General features: G+C 45.4%; 1 protein-coding gene across 1 annotated transcript in view; it reads left to right on the forward strand.

Annotated features, from left to right (window-relative positions):
• Nucleotides 1–13,098, forward strand: part of LOC141110925 (sulfotransferase 2B1-like) — a 131,755-nt gene extending 118,657 nt beyond the window's left edge. The window contains exon 7 of the mRNA XM_073602724.1: nucleotides 12,814–13,098. Within this exon, the coding sequence (XP_073458825.1) occupies nucleotides 12,814–12,929 (116 nt within the window). The 3' untranslated portion in view covers nucleotides 12,930–13,098. The remainder of the gene's footprint in view (nucleotides 1–12,813) is intronic.
• Nucleotides 13,099–18,978: the final 5,880 nt, after the last annotated feature.

The raw sequence follows: 18,978 nt of genomic DNA on the forward strand, positions 1-18,978 counted from the left end.
ACAACTAATCGATTAATCGACAACTAATCGATTATGTAATTAATCGATTACTATTTTCATAATCGATTAATCGGCCAGTAACATAAAAAAACTAAAATTAGCCCTTTATAGTACAAAAAGAGTAAATCGCTACTGTAAAATATGAACCCCTTACAGTAGTGATTATCTGCTTTTTTTGTACTATATAGGGCTAATTTTTCGTTTTTTTAACCCCATTATGTTACTAAACGTAAAAGCAAACTGCATAGGTGAGTACCGAACCTTATGCTGGCCACACGGATCAATTTTCAGGCGAGAATATTCAGATGAAAAATCTTTGTATATTCACTGAATGAAAGAATGTTTGAAATTTTCACTTGTTTTTAACATTCTGTTTTTAAAATGAATTTCTGAACGAAAACCACATACACTGTCTGAAAATTCCTTTGACCAAGACGTTTTCTATTTTCCCGTCACTGTGGTTGAAAACGAACGTTGATTTGACCCCACTAACGATTAGAAAATCGAATGAACGTTCTTAACCACTTGAGCCCCGGACCATTATGCTGCCTAAGGACCAGAGGTCTTTTTCCAATTTGGCACTGCGTCGCTTTAACTGCTAATTGCGCGGTCATGCAATGCTGTACCCAAACGAAATTTGCGTCCTTTTCTTCCCACAAATAGAGCTTTCTTTTGATGGTATTTGATCACCTCTGCGGTTTTTATTTTTTGCGCTATAAACGGAAAAAGACCGAAAATTTTGAAAAAAAATGATATTTTCTACTTTTTGTTATAAAAAAAATCCAATAAACTAAATTTTAGTCATACATTTAGGCCAAAATGTATTCGGCCACATGTCTTTGGTAAAAAAAATGTCAATAAGCGTATATTTATTGGTTTGCGCAAAAGTTATAGCGTCTACAAACTAGGGTACATTTTCTGGAATTTACACAGCTTTTAGTTTATGACTGCCTATGTCATTTCTTGAGGTGCTAAAATGGCAGGGCAGTACAAAACCCCCCCAAATGACCCCATTTTGGAAAGTAGACACCCCAAGGAAATTGCTGAGAGGCATGTTGAACCCATTGAATATTTATTTTTTTTGTCCCAAGTGATTGAAAAATGACAAAAAAAAAAAAAAAAAAAAATATTTACAAAAAGTCGTCACTAAATGATATATTGCTCACACAGGCCATGGGCCTATGTGGAATTGCACCCCAAAATACATTTAGCTGCTTCTCCTGAGTATGGGGATACCACATGTGTGGGACTTTTTGGGAGCCTAGCCGCGTACGGGGCCCCGAAAACCAATCACCGCCTTCAGGATTTCTAAGGGTGTAAATTTTTGCTTTCACTCTTCACTGCCTATCACAGTTTCGGAGGCCATGGAATGCCCAGGTGGCACAAAACCCCCCAAAATGACCCCATTTTGGAAAGTAGACACCCCAAGCTATTTGCTGAGAGGCATATTGAGTCCATGGAATATTTTATATTTTGACACAAGTTGCGGGAAAGTGACACTTTTTTTTTTTTTTTTTTTTTTTTTTCATAAAGTTGTCACTAAATGATATATTGCTCACACAGGCCATGGGCATATGTGGAATTGCACCCCAAAATACATTTAGCTGCTTCTCCTGAGTATGGGGATACCACATGTGTGGGACTTTTTGGGAGCCTAGCCGCGTACGGGGCCCCGAAAACCAATCACTGCCTTCAGGATTTCTAAGGGTGAAAATTTTTGATTTCACTCTTTACTGCCTATCACAGTTTCGGAGGCCATGGAATGCCCAGGTGGCACAAAACCCCCCCAAATGACCCCATTTTGGAAAGTAGACACCCCAAGCTATTTGCTGAAAGGCATGGTGAGTATTTTGCAGCTCTCATTTGTTTTTGAAAATGAAGAAAGACAAGAAAAAACATTTTTTTTTTTTCTTTTTTCAATTTTCAAAACTTTGTGACAAAAAGTGAGGTCTGCAAAATACTCACTATACCTCTCAGCAAATAGCTTGGGGTGTCTACTTTCCAAAATGGGGTCATTTGGGGGGGTTTTGTGCCACCTGGGCATTCCATGGCCTCCGAAACTGTGATAGGCAGTGAAGAGTGAAATCAAAAATTCACGCCCTTAGAAAGCCTGAAGGCGGTGCTTGGTTTTCGGGGTCCTGTACGCGGCTAGGCTCCCAAAAAGTCTCACACATGTGGTATCCCCGTACTCAGGAGAAGCAGCAGAATGTATTTTGGGGTGTAATTTCACATATTTCCATGGCATGTTTGAGCAATATATCATTTAGTGACAACTTTGTGCAAAAAAAAAAAAAAAAAAAAAAATTTGTCTCTTTCCCGCAACTTGTGTCGCAATATAAAATATTCCATGGACTCGACATGCCTCTCAGCAAATAGCTTGGGGTGTCTACTTTCCAAAATGGGGTCATTTGGGGGGGTTTTGAACTGTCCTGGCATTTTATGCACAACATTTAGAAGCTTATGTCACACATCACCCACTCTTCTAACCACTTGAAGACAAAGCCCTTTCTGACACTTATTGTTTACATGAAAAAGTTTTTTTTTTTTTGCAAAAAAATTACTTTGAACCCCCAAACATTATATATTTTTTTTTAAAGCAAATGCCCTACAGATTAAAATGGTGGGTGTTTCATTTTTTTTTTTCACACAGTAATTGCGCAGCGATTTTTCAAACGCATTTTTTGGGGAAAAAACACACTTTTTTTAATTTTAATGCACTAAAACACGCTATATTGCCCAAATGTTTGATGAAATAAAAAAGATGATCTTAGGCCGAGTACATGGATACCAAACATGACATGCTTTAAAATTGCGCACAAACGTGCAGTGGCAACAAAATAAATACATGTTTAAAAGCCTTCAAAAGCCTTTACAGGTTACCACTTTAGATTTACAGAGGAGGTCTACTGGAAAAATTACTGCCCTCGATCTGGCCTTCGCGGTGATACCTCACATGCATGGTGCAATTGCTGTTTATGTTTGACGACAGACCGCCGCTTGCGTTCGCCTTAGCGCGAGAGCAGGGGGCGACAGGGGTGTTTTTTTTTTTTTTTTTTTTTTTCTTTATTATTTTTTTGCTTTTTTAATCTTACTTTTAAACTGTTCCTTTCATATTTTTTTTTTTAATCATTTTTATTGTTATCTCGGGGAATGTAAATATCCCCTATGATAGCAATAGGTAGTGACAGGTACTCTTTTTTGAAAAAATTGTGGTCTATTAGACCCTAGATCTCTCCTCTGCCCTCAAAGCATCTGACCACACCAAGATCGGTGTGATAAAATGCTTCCCCAATTTCCCAATGGCGCTATTTACATCCGGCGAAATCTAAGTCATGAAATACTCGTAGCTTCCGGTTTCTTAGGCCATAGAGATGTTTGGAGCCACTCTGGTCTCTGATCAGCTCTATGGTCAGCTGGCTGAATCACCGGCTGCATTCTCAGGTTCCCTGTTGAGACAGGAGAGCCAGAGAAAAACACGGAAGACGGTGGGGGGGGGGGGGCATTCCCTCCCACGGCTTGTAAAAGCAGTCTAGAGGCTAATTAGCCGCTAGGATTGCTTTTACATGAAAGCCGACCGCTGGCTGAAAAGAATGATACCAAGATGATACCTAAACCTGCAGGCATCATTCTGGTATAACCACTCAAAGTCGTGAATGGCGTACCTGAAGACAAAAAAATGGTTAACAATGGTTAACAATAAAGCACAGTAAAGTGTAAATAATTACACACCTGAAAAACAAACATGATAAAACATAATAACAATAACAATAACAATAAAACATTGCAGAATAGAATACAGTAAAAAAGAGCAGAACAATAGAGAGAGAGAATAGAGAGAGAGAGAACAATAAAACAACAACTATTTTTTTTTATTTCATATTTTTTTTTTTTTTTTACACTTTTTTTGTAACTAACTTTTATAACTGTAACCGGTTCCAGGTTCGGGTCTCTCAAAATGCGATGGCATCTTGGGAGACCCTGTGAAAGTGTGCCTAGTCTGTGCAATGCTGTACCCTACGCTAATACTCAACTAGTGAATGGTAGCGTTCAAAACATTCACCAATGCAAAGACCAGGATTGTCAGGACAGGAGGGACAATAATAGCGGGTGTCACGCCTATATCCGCGCTTGCTGCAGACACGACATCTTTTTTGGGGGTTCGTTGGGTAGGGGTACTCGGGAGGACATAAAAATGCCTCTCATGCAGCCGACTGCATTTGGTTGGGGATGTGAATGGGGGAAGTACGGGCGCTGCAGAAGCGGTGGGTTCCCAATTAGGATTGGCGAATGCAGCAGGAAGGGCACTATGGGCACGATGGGCCTGTGTTTGTCTTTTTGGTGGCAGCGGGACACTACTTGTGCTTGCCACCTCACCAGCTTCAACTGCACTTATGGGACTCGCCACGTCACCAAGTGTTACTGCAGTGCTGGTTTGACTACGACCGGGGTGTACTAGGCCGCTGGCGCTTGCCAGTTCACCAAAACGCTACCAAAAAACGTTAGCGATCGCAGGGATCAGGCCTGACTCTGCGAACGCTGCAGTTATGCGTTTAGTGTTTTGTAAGTGACAGTGATCGATACTGCACTTGGGTGGGCTGGGCTGGGCCGGGCGGAGGGGCAAAACGCAGGTGCTAGCAGGTATCTGGGCTGATCCCGCTAACACTGCGTTTTTGGGAACCCTAAACTGCTGGTGACGCTAGTATAGATCTGATCGGATCAGATATTGATGCGATCAGATACTATACCACTAAGGGAGGTGTACGGTGCGTGCGTGGGTGTTAGCGGTACTGGCGCTAATCTGACGCTGCCTGGGGCTGGTGCTTGCCAGTTCACCAAAACGCTACAAAAAAAACTGTTAGCGATCGCAGGGATCAGGCCTGACTCTGCGAACGCTGCAGTTATGCGTTTAGTGTTTTGTAAGTGTCAGTGATCGATCGATACTGCACTTGGGTGGGCTGGGCTGGGCCGGGCGGAGGGGCAAAACGCAGGTGCTAGCAGGTATCTGGGCTGATTCCGCTAACACTGCGTTTTTGGGAACCCTAAACTGCTGGGGACGCTAGTATAGATCTGATCGGATCAGATATTGATCCGTTCAGATACTATACCACTAAGGGAGGCGTATGCTGCGTGCGTGGGTGTTAGCGGTACTGGCGCTAATCTGACGCCTGGGGCTGGTGCTTGCTAGTTCACCAAAATGCTACCAAAAAAACTGTTAGCGATCGCAGGGATCAGGCCTGACTCTGCGAACGCTGCAGTTATGCGTTTAGTGTTTTGTAAGTGACAGTGATCGATCGATACTGCACTTGGGTGGGCTGGGCGGAGGCACAAAACGCAGGTGCTAGCAGGTATCTGGGCTGATCCCGCTAACACTGCGTTTTTGGGAACCCTAAACTGCTGGGGATGCTAGTATAGATCTGATCAGATCAGATATTGATCCGTACAGATACTATACCACTAAGGGAGGCGTATGCTGCGTGCGTGGGTGTTAGCGGTACTGGCGCTAATCTGACGCTGCCTGGGGCGACGCATATCACCGCCGGGCGATCAGGGGGCTAAACCTTTATTTGGTAATAAACGGCGGGTGCCCTGACACTATAAAAAATAAACAAACTAACCAGCATCAACCGTAACAGTTATACGGTGATCAGTGGTGAAAGGGTTAACTAGGGGGCAATCAAGGGGTTAAAACATTTATTAGGTAGTATATGGGGGTCCCTGACGCTATAAAACGCTGACGGCGAACCTAAATATTTACCTCACTAACTAGCATCACCAGCGACACTAATACAGCGATCAGAAAAATGATCGCTTAGTGACACTGGTGACAGGGGGTGATCAAGGGGTTAAAACTTTATTAGGGGGGGTTAGGGGGGTACCCTAGACCTAAAGGGGGGTAGTACTCACTGTCCCAACACTGTAACTGTCACAAACTGACACTATGCAGTAATCAGAAAAAAAAAAAAAAAAAAAACTGCTGGTGTCAGTTTGTGACGGGGGGGGGGGGTGATTGGGGGGGGATCGGGGGGCGATCGGGGGGGGGATCGGGGTGTTTTGTATGCCTGGCATGTTCTACTGTGTGTGTGTGTGTTGGTGCACTCACATAGATGTCTTCTCTCCTCGGGCCGGAACGGAAAATACCGACCCGAGGGGAGATGACATCACTTCCTTTGCTGCTGTTTAGCATACAGCAGCAAAGGAGTGTTTTCATTGGCCGGCGGCGATCGCGAGGGGGGGGCCACGAACGGATGGTCTCCCCCTCATCACCGATCGCCGCTGGACAAAAGACGACCGCCTCGGGCACCGGGGGGGGGTCCGATCGGACCCCCCACCCGCGGAAGGCAAATCACGTACCCTGTACGTGATTTTGCCTGTCCGTGCCACTTTGCCGACGTACATCGGCGTGAGGCGGTCGTCAAGTGGTTAAAATTACATTTTTTTTGAAGGAAGGCATTGTTTTTTAATAAAAAAATGTGATCTCTGAGTCTGATGATATTTACCAGATTCACCCTCTAATAGTATATACAGTATACCTCCTCTAATAGTTTATACAGTATATCTTCTCTAATAGTATATACAGTATATCTCCTCTAATAGTATATACAGTATATCTCTTCTAATAGTATATACAGTATATCTTCTCTAATAGTATATACAGTATATCTCTCCTCTAATAGTATATACAGTATATCTCTCCTCTAATAGTATATACAGTATATCTCTCCTCTAATAGTATATACAGTATATCTCCTCTAATAGTATATACAGTATATATCTCCTCTAATAGTATATACAGTATATATCTCCTCTAATAGTATGTACAGTATATCTCTCCTCTAATAGTATATACAGTATATCTCTCCTCTAATAGTATATACAGTATATCTCTTCTGTCTGTTAATCTCAGAGTGGATTCGATATTTTGCTCCCTAACCATATAGTTGGTTATTTATATTTACCACTGCATAGAGATATTTGAGAATGAATTGCCTTTTTTTAAAACTTTACATATTAACTAAATTATACACCATACTTTTTTTTAAGGTTATTAACCGATTAATCGATTAATCGACACAATAATCGGCCAACTAATCGATTATGAAAATAATCGTTAGTTGCAGCCCTAGACTGAATCCCAGACAGGCCAGGTAGAGTCTTTTCTTTTCCCATTTTAATTTCACCATTATGTACAAACCTGGTTCCTTCAACAGTCGGGCCGATGCACTCTCTAGGTCTTTTGTCATTCAGGATGAGGAGCCCACCTCTGAATCCGAGCCGTTCATTCCTACCTCATTCTACCATCCTGGAGTCAAAAATTCCTCCTGGCAAGACCTTCATCCCCACTGAGCTAAGATCCTTCATTGGGGACATGTTTCCAAGGTGGCAGGTCATGCTGGGTTCCTGCGATCCTTCCAGCTCATCAGTCGCCACTACTGGTGGCCTACTCTCCGTTGGGATGTCAAAGACTACATTAAGGCTTTTCATGTCTGTGCCCAGTCTAAATCCTCCATGCAAGCTCCTGCTGGTCTTCTCATGTCCTTGCCCATTCCTGAGGAGCCATGGTCTCACATAGCCATGGACTTTATCACCGATTTTCCACCATCTGAGAATAATACGGTCATTTGGGTGGTAATCAATCAGTTCTCCAAGATGGCTCATTTTGTTCCTCTTCCTGGTCTCCCTTCTGCTCCTGCTTTGCTTCCCATTTTTGTTCAAGAGATCTATATATATATTGTTTCTGACAGGGGTGTTCAGTTAATATGTCATTTTTTGGGAGCCTTTTGCAAATCCTTCAATATTGATCTTGATATTTCCTCTTCGTACCATCCTCAATCCAATGGACAGACTGAGAGGGTTAATCAGGAGTTAGAGGTCTTTCTCCGCATATTTGTCTCTGCTCATCATGATGATTGGTCCTCTCTACTCCCGTGGGCAGAATTCTCTCACAACAATCATGTTAACATCAGTTCTCAGAAGACACCCTTTCTCAAAGTTCATGGAAGACACCGTCAGCTCCCTCTTCCTATGACCTGTTCTCCGGACATATCAGCTTTGGCTTCGGTTCAACAATCATTAATTTCTATTTGGGGTGATGTTCAAGATGTTCAAGATTCCGAGCAGCTGCTGATAAATTTAAAGGTTTTGCCGACTATCGTAGACGTAAGCCACCCTCTCTACAGCCTGGAGACAAAGTCTGGCTTTCCACTCAGAACATCAAGCTCCGGGTTCCTTCCCTGAAATTTGCCCCAAGATTCATTGGCCCTTACACTATAATTTCTATAATAAGTTAAATCCGGTTTGTTTTAAACTTTAGATCCCTAAACGCCTCAAGATCTCAAACTCCTTTCATGTTTCCCTTCTGAAGCCTCTAGTCCTCAATAAGTTCTCTGGCCCTCTCGCTACCTCAGTTCAGGTCTCTGAGGATTATCAGGAGTACGAGGTTAGTCAAATTCTGGATTCCCGGCTCTGTAAAGCATTCTTCAGTACCTCATGCATTGGAAAGGTTTTGGTCCTGAGGAGAGGACTTGGATCCCTGCATCTGATGTCTTTGCACCTCGTCTTTTGAGGAGGTTTCATTTGAGGCTCCCTTCAAGCCTGAGCCCAAGTGAGGGAGGCCGTACTGCAGTAATGTTTCATGCCCTGTCTGTCCCGAAGACCTGAAGAAGGACCACGCCCCAATACGTGTAGTCAAGGCGACAGCTATCTCCCCCCCTTCTCCTCAGCTTGCTCTCCACCTTTTGTGCTTCAAGCCTCGCTTTGGACCTGTGTTGCCTGATTGTATGACGTCACGCTCGGGTGTTTCCGCCTACCAGTTCTGGTCGGTGGTTGTTCCGGCATCCTCTCGGTCCCTTTCTTGATTCGTGGCTCTTCCTTGACCATCCTTCCACATACCATTTGGGATTCGATCAAGGCCTCATATTGTCCATCCGGCTCTGCACACGCTGGCTTCCCTCCTAGTGACATCCAGGAACACATGAAGGTTTTGCCATCGCAGTATTGCTTTACCAAGCCAGTCCACCACCGACTGTTTCTTAAGGTACTGTACAGTGAGGAGCATGCTTTTGCAGTCACTCTATCTATGCAAGGAGATTTTTAGATAATTGTTCATCTAAGTACATGTTATTATTAAATCGGCATAAGATTTTATCTCATTGAGCTTTTTGATTGTTTGTCCTTTCAAGACTGTCCTGATTAGCACTTCCAATTGTGGTTGCTCCTGAATGTTTTTGCCCTGTCTGTCTGCTTACCTCTGGTCTGTGTATCAGCTTAAAGAGGAGTTCCACCCAGGGGGTCCATTACAAAAAAAATAAATAAAAGTCAGCAGCTACAAATACTGCAGCTGCTGACTTTTAATTGGACACTTACCTGTCCCTGGGTCCAGCGATGCGGGGAATGGAAGCCCCATTCGTCCCCCCCCTCCGCTCGTCGGCACCGGCATTTCAACTGTGGGCGCCGGGCTGTGGCTTCACAGCCTGGCACCCACTGCGCATGTGCGAGCAGCGCCGCGCGCCGTGATTGGCCGCTCAGTCACCTGGGACCTGTAATGGGTCCCAGATGATTGACAGGAGAGAGGGAGCAGAGCCGAGCCCTTCCTGTGCCGAGGGGGAAGTGATGTCACCAGCCCAGGCAAAGGAAGAGGCAGACTACGTGAGACCACCTAGCAACAGGCATTTAGAGGTAAGTAAAAAAAAAAAAAATATTCAAATGTTTTTTTTTTTTTTTTTTTTTTTAGAATGTTTCAGGTATTTTTGTTTTTTTGGGTGGAACCCCACTTTAAGGACCACGCTCTCACACCTGCATGTTTAATAAATCTTCTCTAAGCATGGCTCCACCCAAGCCTCTAACAGGAAACACTATTTAACACCATGCACTGCAAGCCACCCTTGCCCGAGCAATAGTGTGTTTAGGCTCCCCTGTGTGTTTCTTGCTGTCTGCTCTATGTTTGATTCTGTGTACCAACTTTGGCTTGTTCTCCTGACTATCCCTGTCTGCTTGTTACCCCGAGCTTTGGTGTGTTCTCCTGACCATCCCTGTCTGCTTGTAGTCCAGACCTTTGGCGTGTCCTCCTGACCATCACTGTCTGCTTGTTACCCCGATCCTTGGCTTGTACTTCTGACTATTCCTTGTTGCTCTGTACTGCTGCTTCATCTCCATCCACCAGAGTCAGCCATGAGCATGAGCTGGGAGACCCTGGGGGCCGCGACCTGGAGTCAGCGCCCCGGGGGAATCTTATGCTCTAGCTCCCTGTTCGATCCGTGTCGGTGCTCAGGTGGAGCGGCTTTCCTGAACCACCTAGAGCCCCATCTGCAGCACTCAGCCATAGGGTCCACAAGCTTAGCAGTGCGCTCCTGACCCCAGCGGTGTGCATCTGTCACCTGGCCTCAGGTGACCTGACACTATGTATAGCGATTTCTTCTTTACAGGGCTAGATAGGTTAGTCTTAGATTGTGGATGCCATTAAATGTAGAGATTTTAGTTTTAGGGTGAACTTCTACTTTAAAGAGGAGTTTCGCCCCCCACGAAAAAATGAAAAGTCAGCAGCTACAAATACTGCAGCTGCTGACTTTTAATATTAGGACACTTACCTGTCCAGGGTTCCTGCGATCTCGGCACCCGAAGACGATTTTCGTATCGACTCTCGGGTGCTGCCGCCGCCATTCACTGTAAGAGAAACCAGCAGTGAAGCCTTTCGGCTATCATATCAAAGAATTGAGGCATTTCTACCCCAACCTTGGGCCCTTAGTTATAGTAAGTATGGCACTCTCATCTTTTCATTTATTTACAAAACTCCCCGAAGGTACAGTAGAACACCATGGTGCAGGACCGCACGCTACATATAATGTTACAACAAATCACCAAAAGATTTACACAAAACCTAAACCTGTCTGGCATGGCTGGCACTACTCATTCATTTCAATATATTTCCTTGGGTCATAGCAGGCAATGCAAACATGTCCACTACTATAAGTAGGGTTGTACCGATACTGATACCAGTACTGATACTAAGCATTTGCACGAGTTCTTGCGTGAAAATGCTCCAATACCTGAAACCAATACCTTTGTGATGCGATGAATACATAGTTACATAGTAACATAGTAGGTGAGGTTGAAAAAAGACACAAGTCTATCAAGTCCAACTTATGTTTGTGATTTTATGTCAGTATTACATTGTATATCCCTTTATGTTGTGACCGTTCAGGTTCTTATCTAATAGTTTCTTGAAACTATCAATTCTCCCCGCTGAAACCACCACCTGTGGAAGGGAATTCCATATCCTTGCCGCTCTTAAAGTAAAGAACCCTCTACGCAGTTTAAGGTTAAACCTCTTTTCTTCTAATTTTAATGAGTGTCTTATTAAAATTCCTTCCGTGGAAAAGTTTTATCCCTATTGTGGGGTCACCAGTACGGTATTTGTAAATTGAAATCATATCCCCTCTTAAGCGTCTCTTCTCCAAAGAGAATAAGTTCAGTGCTCATAACCTTTCTTCATAACTAATATCCTCCAGTCCCTTTATTAGTTTTGCTGCCCTTCTCTGTACTCGCTCCATTTCCAGCACATCCTTCCTGAAGACTGGTGCCCAGAACTGGACAGCATACTCCAGGTGTGGGAGAATTACTGCTTTTACTGCTGAGTTAATCCCCTTTTTAATGCATACCAATATTCTGATTGCTTTGTTAGCAGCAGCTTGGTATTGCATGCCATTGCTGAGCCTATCATCTACTAGGACCCCCAGGTCCTTTCCATTCTTGATTCCCCCAATGGTTCTCCCCCCAGTGAGTAGATTGCATTCATATATTTGCTTACCCTATGGTCCATGCCAACTGACCTTACTTTGTACAGTAAACGTTTATGGGGAACTGTTGTCAAATGCTTTTGCAAAATCCAGATACACCACGTCTACGGGCCTTCCTTTATCTAGATGGCAACTTACCTCCCCATAGAAGGTTAATAGATTGGTTTGGCAAGAATGATTCTTCATGAATCCATGCTGATTACTGCTAATGATACCGTTTTCATTACTAAAATTTTGTATATAGTCCCTTATCATCCCCTCCAAGAGCTTGCATACTGGGCCAGAGTTATGTGGAAGAGGCCCTTGTCAACATGTCCCCCCATGTTGAGGGCATATGTGGCCTGGTATGGTATGGGGGGGGGGGCTTTCCTGGTCTGCCGGGCTGCATATTTGGATAACTGTCTGATATGGATTTTGGAGGGGGGACCCCACGCCATTTTTCTTGGTGCGGTTTTCCCTTAACCACTTGCTGACCAGCCGCCGCAGTTTTACTGCGGAAGAATGGCACGGCTGGGCGAAGCAATGTTTTATGGGGTCCCATTCAAAATCCTTACCAGACTCAAATGGCCTGGTATGGATTGGGGGGGCTACTCTGCTTTTTTTTTGTTTACATTCTGTTATTAGCAGGGATTACTCAGATTCCTTGCTGCTTGGGATGACTTAGGATGTCATCGGGTGATCAATCTGTCAATCTGATCAATCTGATAAAGCTACAAAAAAGTGCCAAACTTTTTTGAGCTTCAGGCATTTAGCTTTAGGTGACTTGGAGTAGATATGTGAACCATCTCCACAGAGAATAGAGTTTTTTCTCATCCAGCATTTTGGAGCTTTGAGCTACAAAATGGTCAGGTATGAATGGGGCTTTAGGAGATGGAGTGACAGGGACCCTAACATTCTAATATAAGGCAGGATCTCCAGTGGGGGTCAAATTTGTTAGGCCTGATATACCACTTCAGGTTTTAGCTATGTTTAGAGACATTCAAGGTTTACTGTACTCATATTATTGCTGTGCTTTTTACAGGAGTCTCTGGAGACTGGAAAAAACATTTTACAGTGGCCCAGAGTGAGTATTTCGATAAAATTTATCAGGAGAAAATGAAAGACCTCAACATGTCTTTTTTCTGGGAACAATTCTGATTCAGTCACTGACAAATGTAAATGATTGTAACAACTAAAGCTGTTAGACATACTTTACTTACAAATGTTAAAAGTTGTTGAATTTGTCAATATATGTTTTCTTTGTAATTAAAGAAGATCTAAAGTCGTTGCTGAGATTTATTATAAATAAAGATCATCTTTCACCACAGCAAAACACTGTAGTTATTTTGTAATATAAGCTCTTCTTACAGTGAAAATGTCCCTCTTTGTGTGTGTTACTGTGGCTATTCGTTTGTTCGTCCCATTTCTAGTTCTTCATAACTACAGCAATGTCCATCATGCACCTGCCTGTAATAAAACATGTCCCATGTATCCTTGTGGCTTACGCTATACAGGTAGGCAGAGCCGGTATGGGGGGGGGGGAGGAGGGGCCACTGCCCTGGGCGAAGTGTGGGGGGCGCCAAAACACTGGAGCTGCACCCTTTGTCTCAGCCTCTGTGATGCTAAAGTCTGTCCAAAAGCAGAGTTGAGAACATGCCCATACCTCCTGCAGGCTTCCCCGCCCTTTGCCGGAAAGGACACAAATAATCTCCCGAGCACAGATCCCCGACAGGCTGGATCAGGCAGTGAGAGCTCCCGTACAGGTGGGCAGAGCAGGCAGATGGCAGTAGACTGCAGCCCAGATCCAGGGTGGGCACTACCAATAGGCAAACTAGGCAGCCACCTAGGGTGCACTACCAGCTAGGGCTCAGCCACACCTTTGTCCCGGTGCAGCTCCAGGCGTGTGTGAGCTCGGCTCTTCTCTCCTGATCGCTCGCCCCGTTCAGTGCCAGCTGTCCCAGAAACACATCCGCTGCAGGTGTCGCCAATCCTCCTTTGCTCCAGCCTGTCCCTCTGGTGCAGCCTGTGTGTGAGTACAGCGGAGGGGGTGGGGCTCAGTTAAGATGAGAGCATTGAGAGAGGCTCAGCGCCTGTTAGCTGACCCCAGCGGGGGGACACAATGGAGTGGCTGGATGGCGCTGGCGGGGACTCCATAGTTGCCAATATTGTAAAAAAAAAAGTGGGACACTTTTGTGGCTGTAGGCGGAGCCGTACAATAATTAGGGGGTGGGGCATTCGTTTGTAGGCGTGGCTTAGGAAAAATATACAAGTGCGGCGTGCAAAGCGCTGGGCGGTGAAAAATGGGCGTGGTTTACGTGACACAGTGGGCGTGGCTTAAATGGGCGTGGCTCAAGAGGGTGTGGTTAGAGTCTGAGATGAATGAGGGATGGAGAGGGGAAGAGGGGGAGAGGGGGAGAGGGATTAGAGGGGGAGAGGGATTAGAGGGGGAGAGGGGGAGAGGGATTAGAGGGGGAGAGGGATTAAAGGGGAGAGGGGAAGAGGGAAATGACGGGACAGCAGCCCCAGATCCTACACAATAAAAATATGTGTATTCTAGAAAGTTTAACAATCAGCAGATAAAGATACTCCAAACACCTGGTGTTAGCACTTCAATCATCCCGGCACCATGGTTGTTATGGTGTCAGGATGATTGAAGTGCATTATTTCTATTATTACATTGTAATATAAAATTAAATCATTCAACTCACCATAATGCAGATTCAGTGGGATCCCTGAGCGTGTCACTAGCCACGTCGCCTGCCACCAGCCATCCGTCCTTGCGTCAGATGTCCCAGCAGAGTCCGTCCCTGCATCAGGTGCCCCCAGCGGAGTCCCCCTTACATCAGATGTCCCCAGCAGAGCCCCCCTCACACCAGGAGTCCCCAGCAGAGCCCCCCCTCACACCAGGAGTCCCCAGCGGAGCCCCCCTCACACCAGGAGTCCCCAGCGGAGCCCCCCTCACACCAGGAGTCCCCAGCGGAGCCCCCCTCACATCAGGTGTCCCCGGCGGAGCCCCCCTCACATCAGGTGTCCCCGGCGGAGCTCCCCCTCACATCAGGGGTCCCCGGCGGAGCTCCCCCTCACATCAGGTGTCCCCGGCGGAGCTCCCCCTCACATCAGGTGTCCCCGGCGGAGCTCCCCCTCACATCAGGAGTCCCCGGTGGAGCCCCCCTCACATCAGGAGTCCCAGGTGGAGCCCCCCTCACATCAGGTGTCCCCAGTGGAGCCCCCCCTCACATCAGGTGGACCCCCCCTCGCATCAGGTGTCCCCAGTGGAGCCCCCCTTGCATCAGGTGTGTGTCCCCAGTGGAGCCCCCCTTGCATCAGGTGTGTGTCCCCAAAGGAGCCCCCCCTACCTCAGAGGTGTCCTAGTAGTGTCCGCAGCATGGCTAGAACCCCCGCCCCTTTCCATATCAGACAGGAAGACGGCTGGGGGGGCTAGATGGAGCTCCTGTGTCGCCACCCACCCTCCGCCCCGCTCCGCCTCACCCCGCCTACCCCCCCGCCCCGCTGCCAGTCTGATATGGAAAGGGGCGGGGGGTAGGCGGGGCGGGGGGTAGGCGGGGCGAGGCAGGGTGAGGCGGAGCAGGGCGGAGGGTGGGGGGCGACGCAGGAGCTCCGTCTAGCCCCCCCCAGCCGTCTTCCTGAACTTCATCAAAATGACGGACCTTTAGCGGCGGCGGCAGCGGCAGCGGCGAATCTCGAAGAACCGGAATTCTCGGGACATTTTCCGGGACACCAGAAATTCGGGAATGGCGTCCAAGTCCCGGGAATGTCCCGGGAAATCCGGGACAGTTGGCAAGTATGGGACTCCCCTAAACAATACTGTCCATCCGCTGCTGAGGAGAGCCCTGATGAGATGGACGATGAAGCCATGAAAAGGTAAGAAGGAGAATGGATTCTCCAATCTACATCAATCTGTGTGTGGGGGGTGGGAGTAGTACAGGAAGTAGGTGTTAGGTAGGTCAGTGTAGGTGTCAGGTAGGTCAGTGTATGTGCAATGCTGTGTTTTGGCCTAGGCTGACAAGGCCCAGGCCTAGGGCGGCACTTTGCGGGGGTGGCAAAAAAGACGCCCCCCACAAGAACACCCCCCGCACAAAAACATCCCCCCGACCCGTCCTCCCGAGTCCCGGCTCTCGTGGCCTTCTCCCGCTCAGATACTGCCTCCCGTGTGCACACACGCGGCATCAGCGGCCGCATCCGCCGCCCACAGCCACTGAGGTGCCTGACCAGTGGCAGAGTGATCTGCAGCCTTGTGTGTTGCGTCGGGGTCTTCAGACATCGGGAAATAATGACCACTGCTTCACCCATCGCGACATGCTGCCCAAACTCAGGTAGGACACCATTGTAATGCTCTGTTTGGAGGACTGGTGGCAGCCCGCTCTGCTGGGACTTGCAGTGCACTCTGTGGGGGCTAAGATATGGCAGCCTCCTATGCTGGGACTTGTAGTGGCCTCTGTGGGGGGCTGAGATATGGCAGCCTCCTATGCTGGGACTTGTAGTATCTCCGAAAAACAAGCGCGCAACCATTAATGATTCAGTGAATATGATTAAACACAACCATACAAACTCATATAAAGATATATATAGTATTGTGCAAAAGTGATACAATAAAGTAAAAAAATGTTACCAAAAAACGCCCATGTGAACAGTGGTGTGCACCATCAACCTGTTACAAGGACCTAAAGCAAAAGTACTCTGATATATACAAAATCCATTAAGGTGAGTGTATCTAAGTGATCAAAAATATATAAGCAAAGTCCATAAAAATGACAATGTGAGTATGGAGAAACTTAGTAATCAGGAGAGATGGGAATGAGATGTTCTTGCAGCCCAAAAACTTGTGATATTACTGCCCTGCCGCTTACCGGATCAGTTGGACCTCAAATTATAGAGATCATAGGAGCCTGTTGCATCAGCCTGCCGCCATCGAAATCCTCCACCTGATTACAATCACTCTCAACGACCGAAGCTAACTCCTCTCTCCTTTTGGAATCCACACACAGGAACAGTTATAATCACCCTTGATTCAGATCTCTTCTCATGGATGATCTCAGCGGTTAACACTCAAGGGAGATAAGAAAAAAGCTCCACAGTGCAGATAAACTTCAAAAAGGGTTTTTTTATTCCAAAAAACTTCACAGCAGCTCACAGCAATTTAAAAAACTTTGGTAAAACTTCACAGCAAATGTTCACAGCAAGCTAGCAATCTAGCAATCATAAAACCGAAAACAGGAACGGTTGAAAAACGAATGAAGCAACAGCTTAGGATCAAACCAAATAGCTGGATAAAACATGATAAAGGGATTAATGCTGGGAGGGGGAGATGGGGGAGGATTTTTGCTGGGAGGGGGAGATGGGGAAAGATTTGTGCTGAGAGGGGGGATTTATGCTGGGAGGGGGAGATGGGGGTGGATTTTTGCTAAGAGGGAGAATTTATGCTGGCAAGGGGATATGGGAGAGGACTTATGCTGGGAGGGGGCGATGGGGGAGGATTTGTGCCGAGAGGGGTATTTATGCTGGGAGGGAGAGATGGGGGAGGATATGTGCTAAGAGGGGGGATTTGTGCTAGAAAAGGGGAGCTTAAGGCAAGAGTTTGTGCTGAAAAGGGGGATTTGTACTGGAAGGTGTTAAGTGCAATTCTCAACTGAATTGCCTCTAGTTTATATTGCTTTGCCAAATTTAGCTCTATTAGAAGTAAAACACAGAATCAGGAGTTTCTGTATATCAGTTCCGAGCCTTAAAGGTCCCGTACTGTCTGAACTAAACTACTTTATTGGGGCTTTTTATAAGGCTGGTTACAGGAACACATATTTCAGCAAATTTCCATATAAGGTAACAAGCAGTATATTTCAACATACATCACGCTGGACTTACACATCTGGAAAAACTTAAGCTAGTCTTGCAACATATGCTGACACGCACACATAATGCAGAGAAATGAAAAACAACTTAAGTAGAACTCCAGGCCATTATTTCCAACCTTATCAATTTCCCCCTTTGACATCATCCCCTCCACGATTCTGGGTCCTTGCAAACAAGTGAACAGCCGATACTTCAAAGAGTACTATCCCTGACCGCGGGTTGTCAGAGGAGGATAAGTCTTCTCTATTTACCCTCATCCCTCAAATCCATACCTGCATCTTATAAGCAAAGAGAATATAAAAGGGGTGATGTCAAGTTACCCTTTTTGTCATTAGAGCTCCTAATACCTTTCTCTTTCTATTCTGTCTGTTCGTGCCTTAATCTTCCTATATAAGCAACAGTTTATCACGGTAAGCAGTACAAAGGCTAAAATTAGAATAAGTATCGGATTGAGCATCCAATTAAAAATTGCCGTAGCAGTGGGTGACCATCCAGCAAATACATCATACCAATGATGTGTTGTTTCATCTCTTATTTGTGAGGATAAATGTATTAATTTCCCTTTATCTATAACCGCAGATATTAGATTATTTTGAAGAGTATGTTCTTGTGTCTCTATGTGTTTTCTAAGTATTTCAGACTCATTTAAGATTTGCCGTAAGGGCTCTAATGATATTATAAAAGGAGTAGTATCAGTAAGATTATCTACCGTCCATTCTAGATTAAATATTCTATGTGCATCTGGTTCAAAAAGGAAAGTGTCATTTTGCCATTTAAGCATTTTAACATTCTTTACACATCCTGAAAAAGGAGCCGTTTTATTTAAACTTTCCATAGTTTCCTGATCATTTGTGACTAAACAAATATGTTGTGGTCCTATCTCCATAAATCTGTTTCCTACACCTACTGGTAATCTCTGAAACTTACATATGTTAGATTGATGTTTCAATAAGCAAGGTTCATAGACTGGAGAACTTCTTCCACAGACTATTCCCTTATTAGTTTTAGCACATAGACTTAGATCATGAGTCATGTTTTGTGTATCTACATAGTGTCCATAAATCTCAGGATACCAAAATTCAGGTAGATCCTTTCCTATCAGGAGTGGCATCACTATTAACTTACAATTACCTGGACCTCCTCCACTTTGTATACATCAAACCTTCCAGCACACCATCTTTCCTCACATTCAACTTCTTTTCCTGGTACTTCAAACCATGTACTTTCTAAATTTAAACCCTTGAAATAGTTCATCCAAGTGCGATAATTCCCTAATCGTAGCTCATCTCGAGCTCTATTAATTTGAATGTGATAAGATAGTGTAGAAAAAGCACATTGAGTA

Source organism: Aquarana catesbeiana, linkage group LG10 (assembly GCF_042186555.1).
Source record: "Aquarana catesbeiana isolate 2022-GZ linkage group LG10, ASM4218655v1, whole genome shotgun sequence".
NCBI classification, from domain to species: Eukaryota; Metazoa; Chordata; class Amphibia; order Anura; family Ranidae; genus Aquarana; species Aquarana catesbeiana.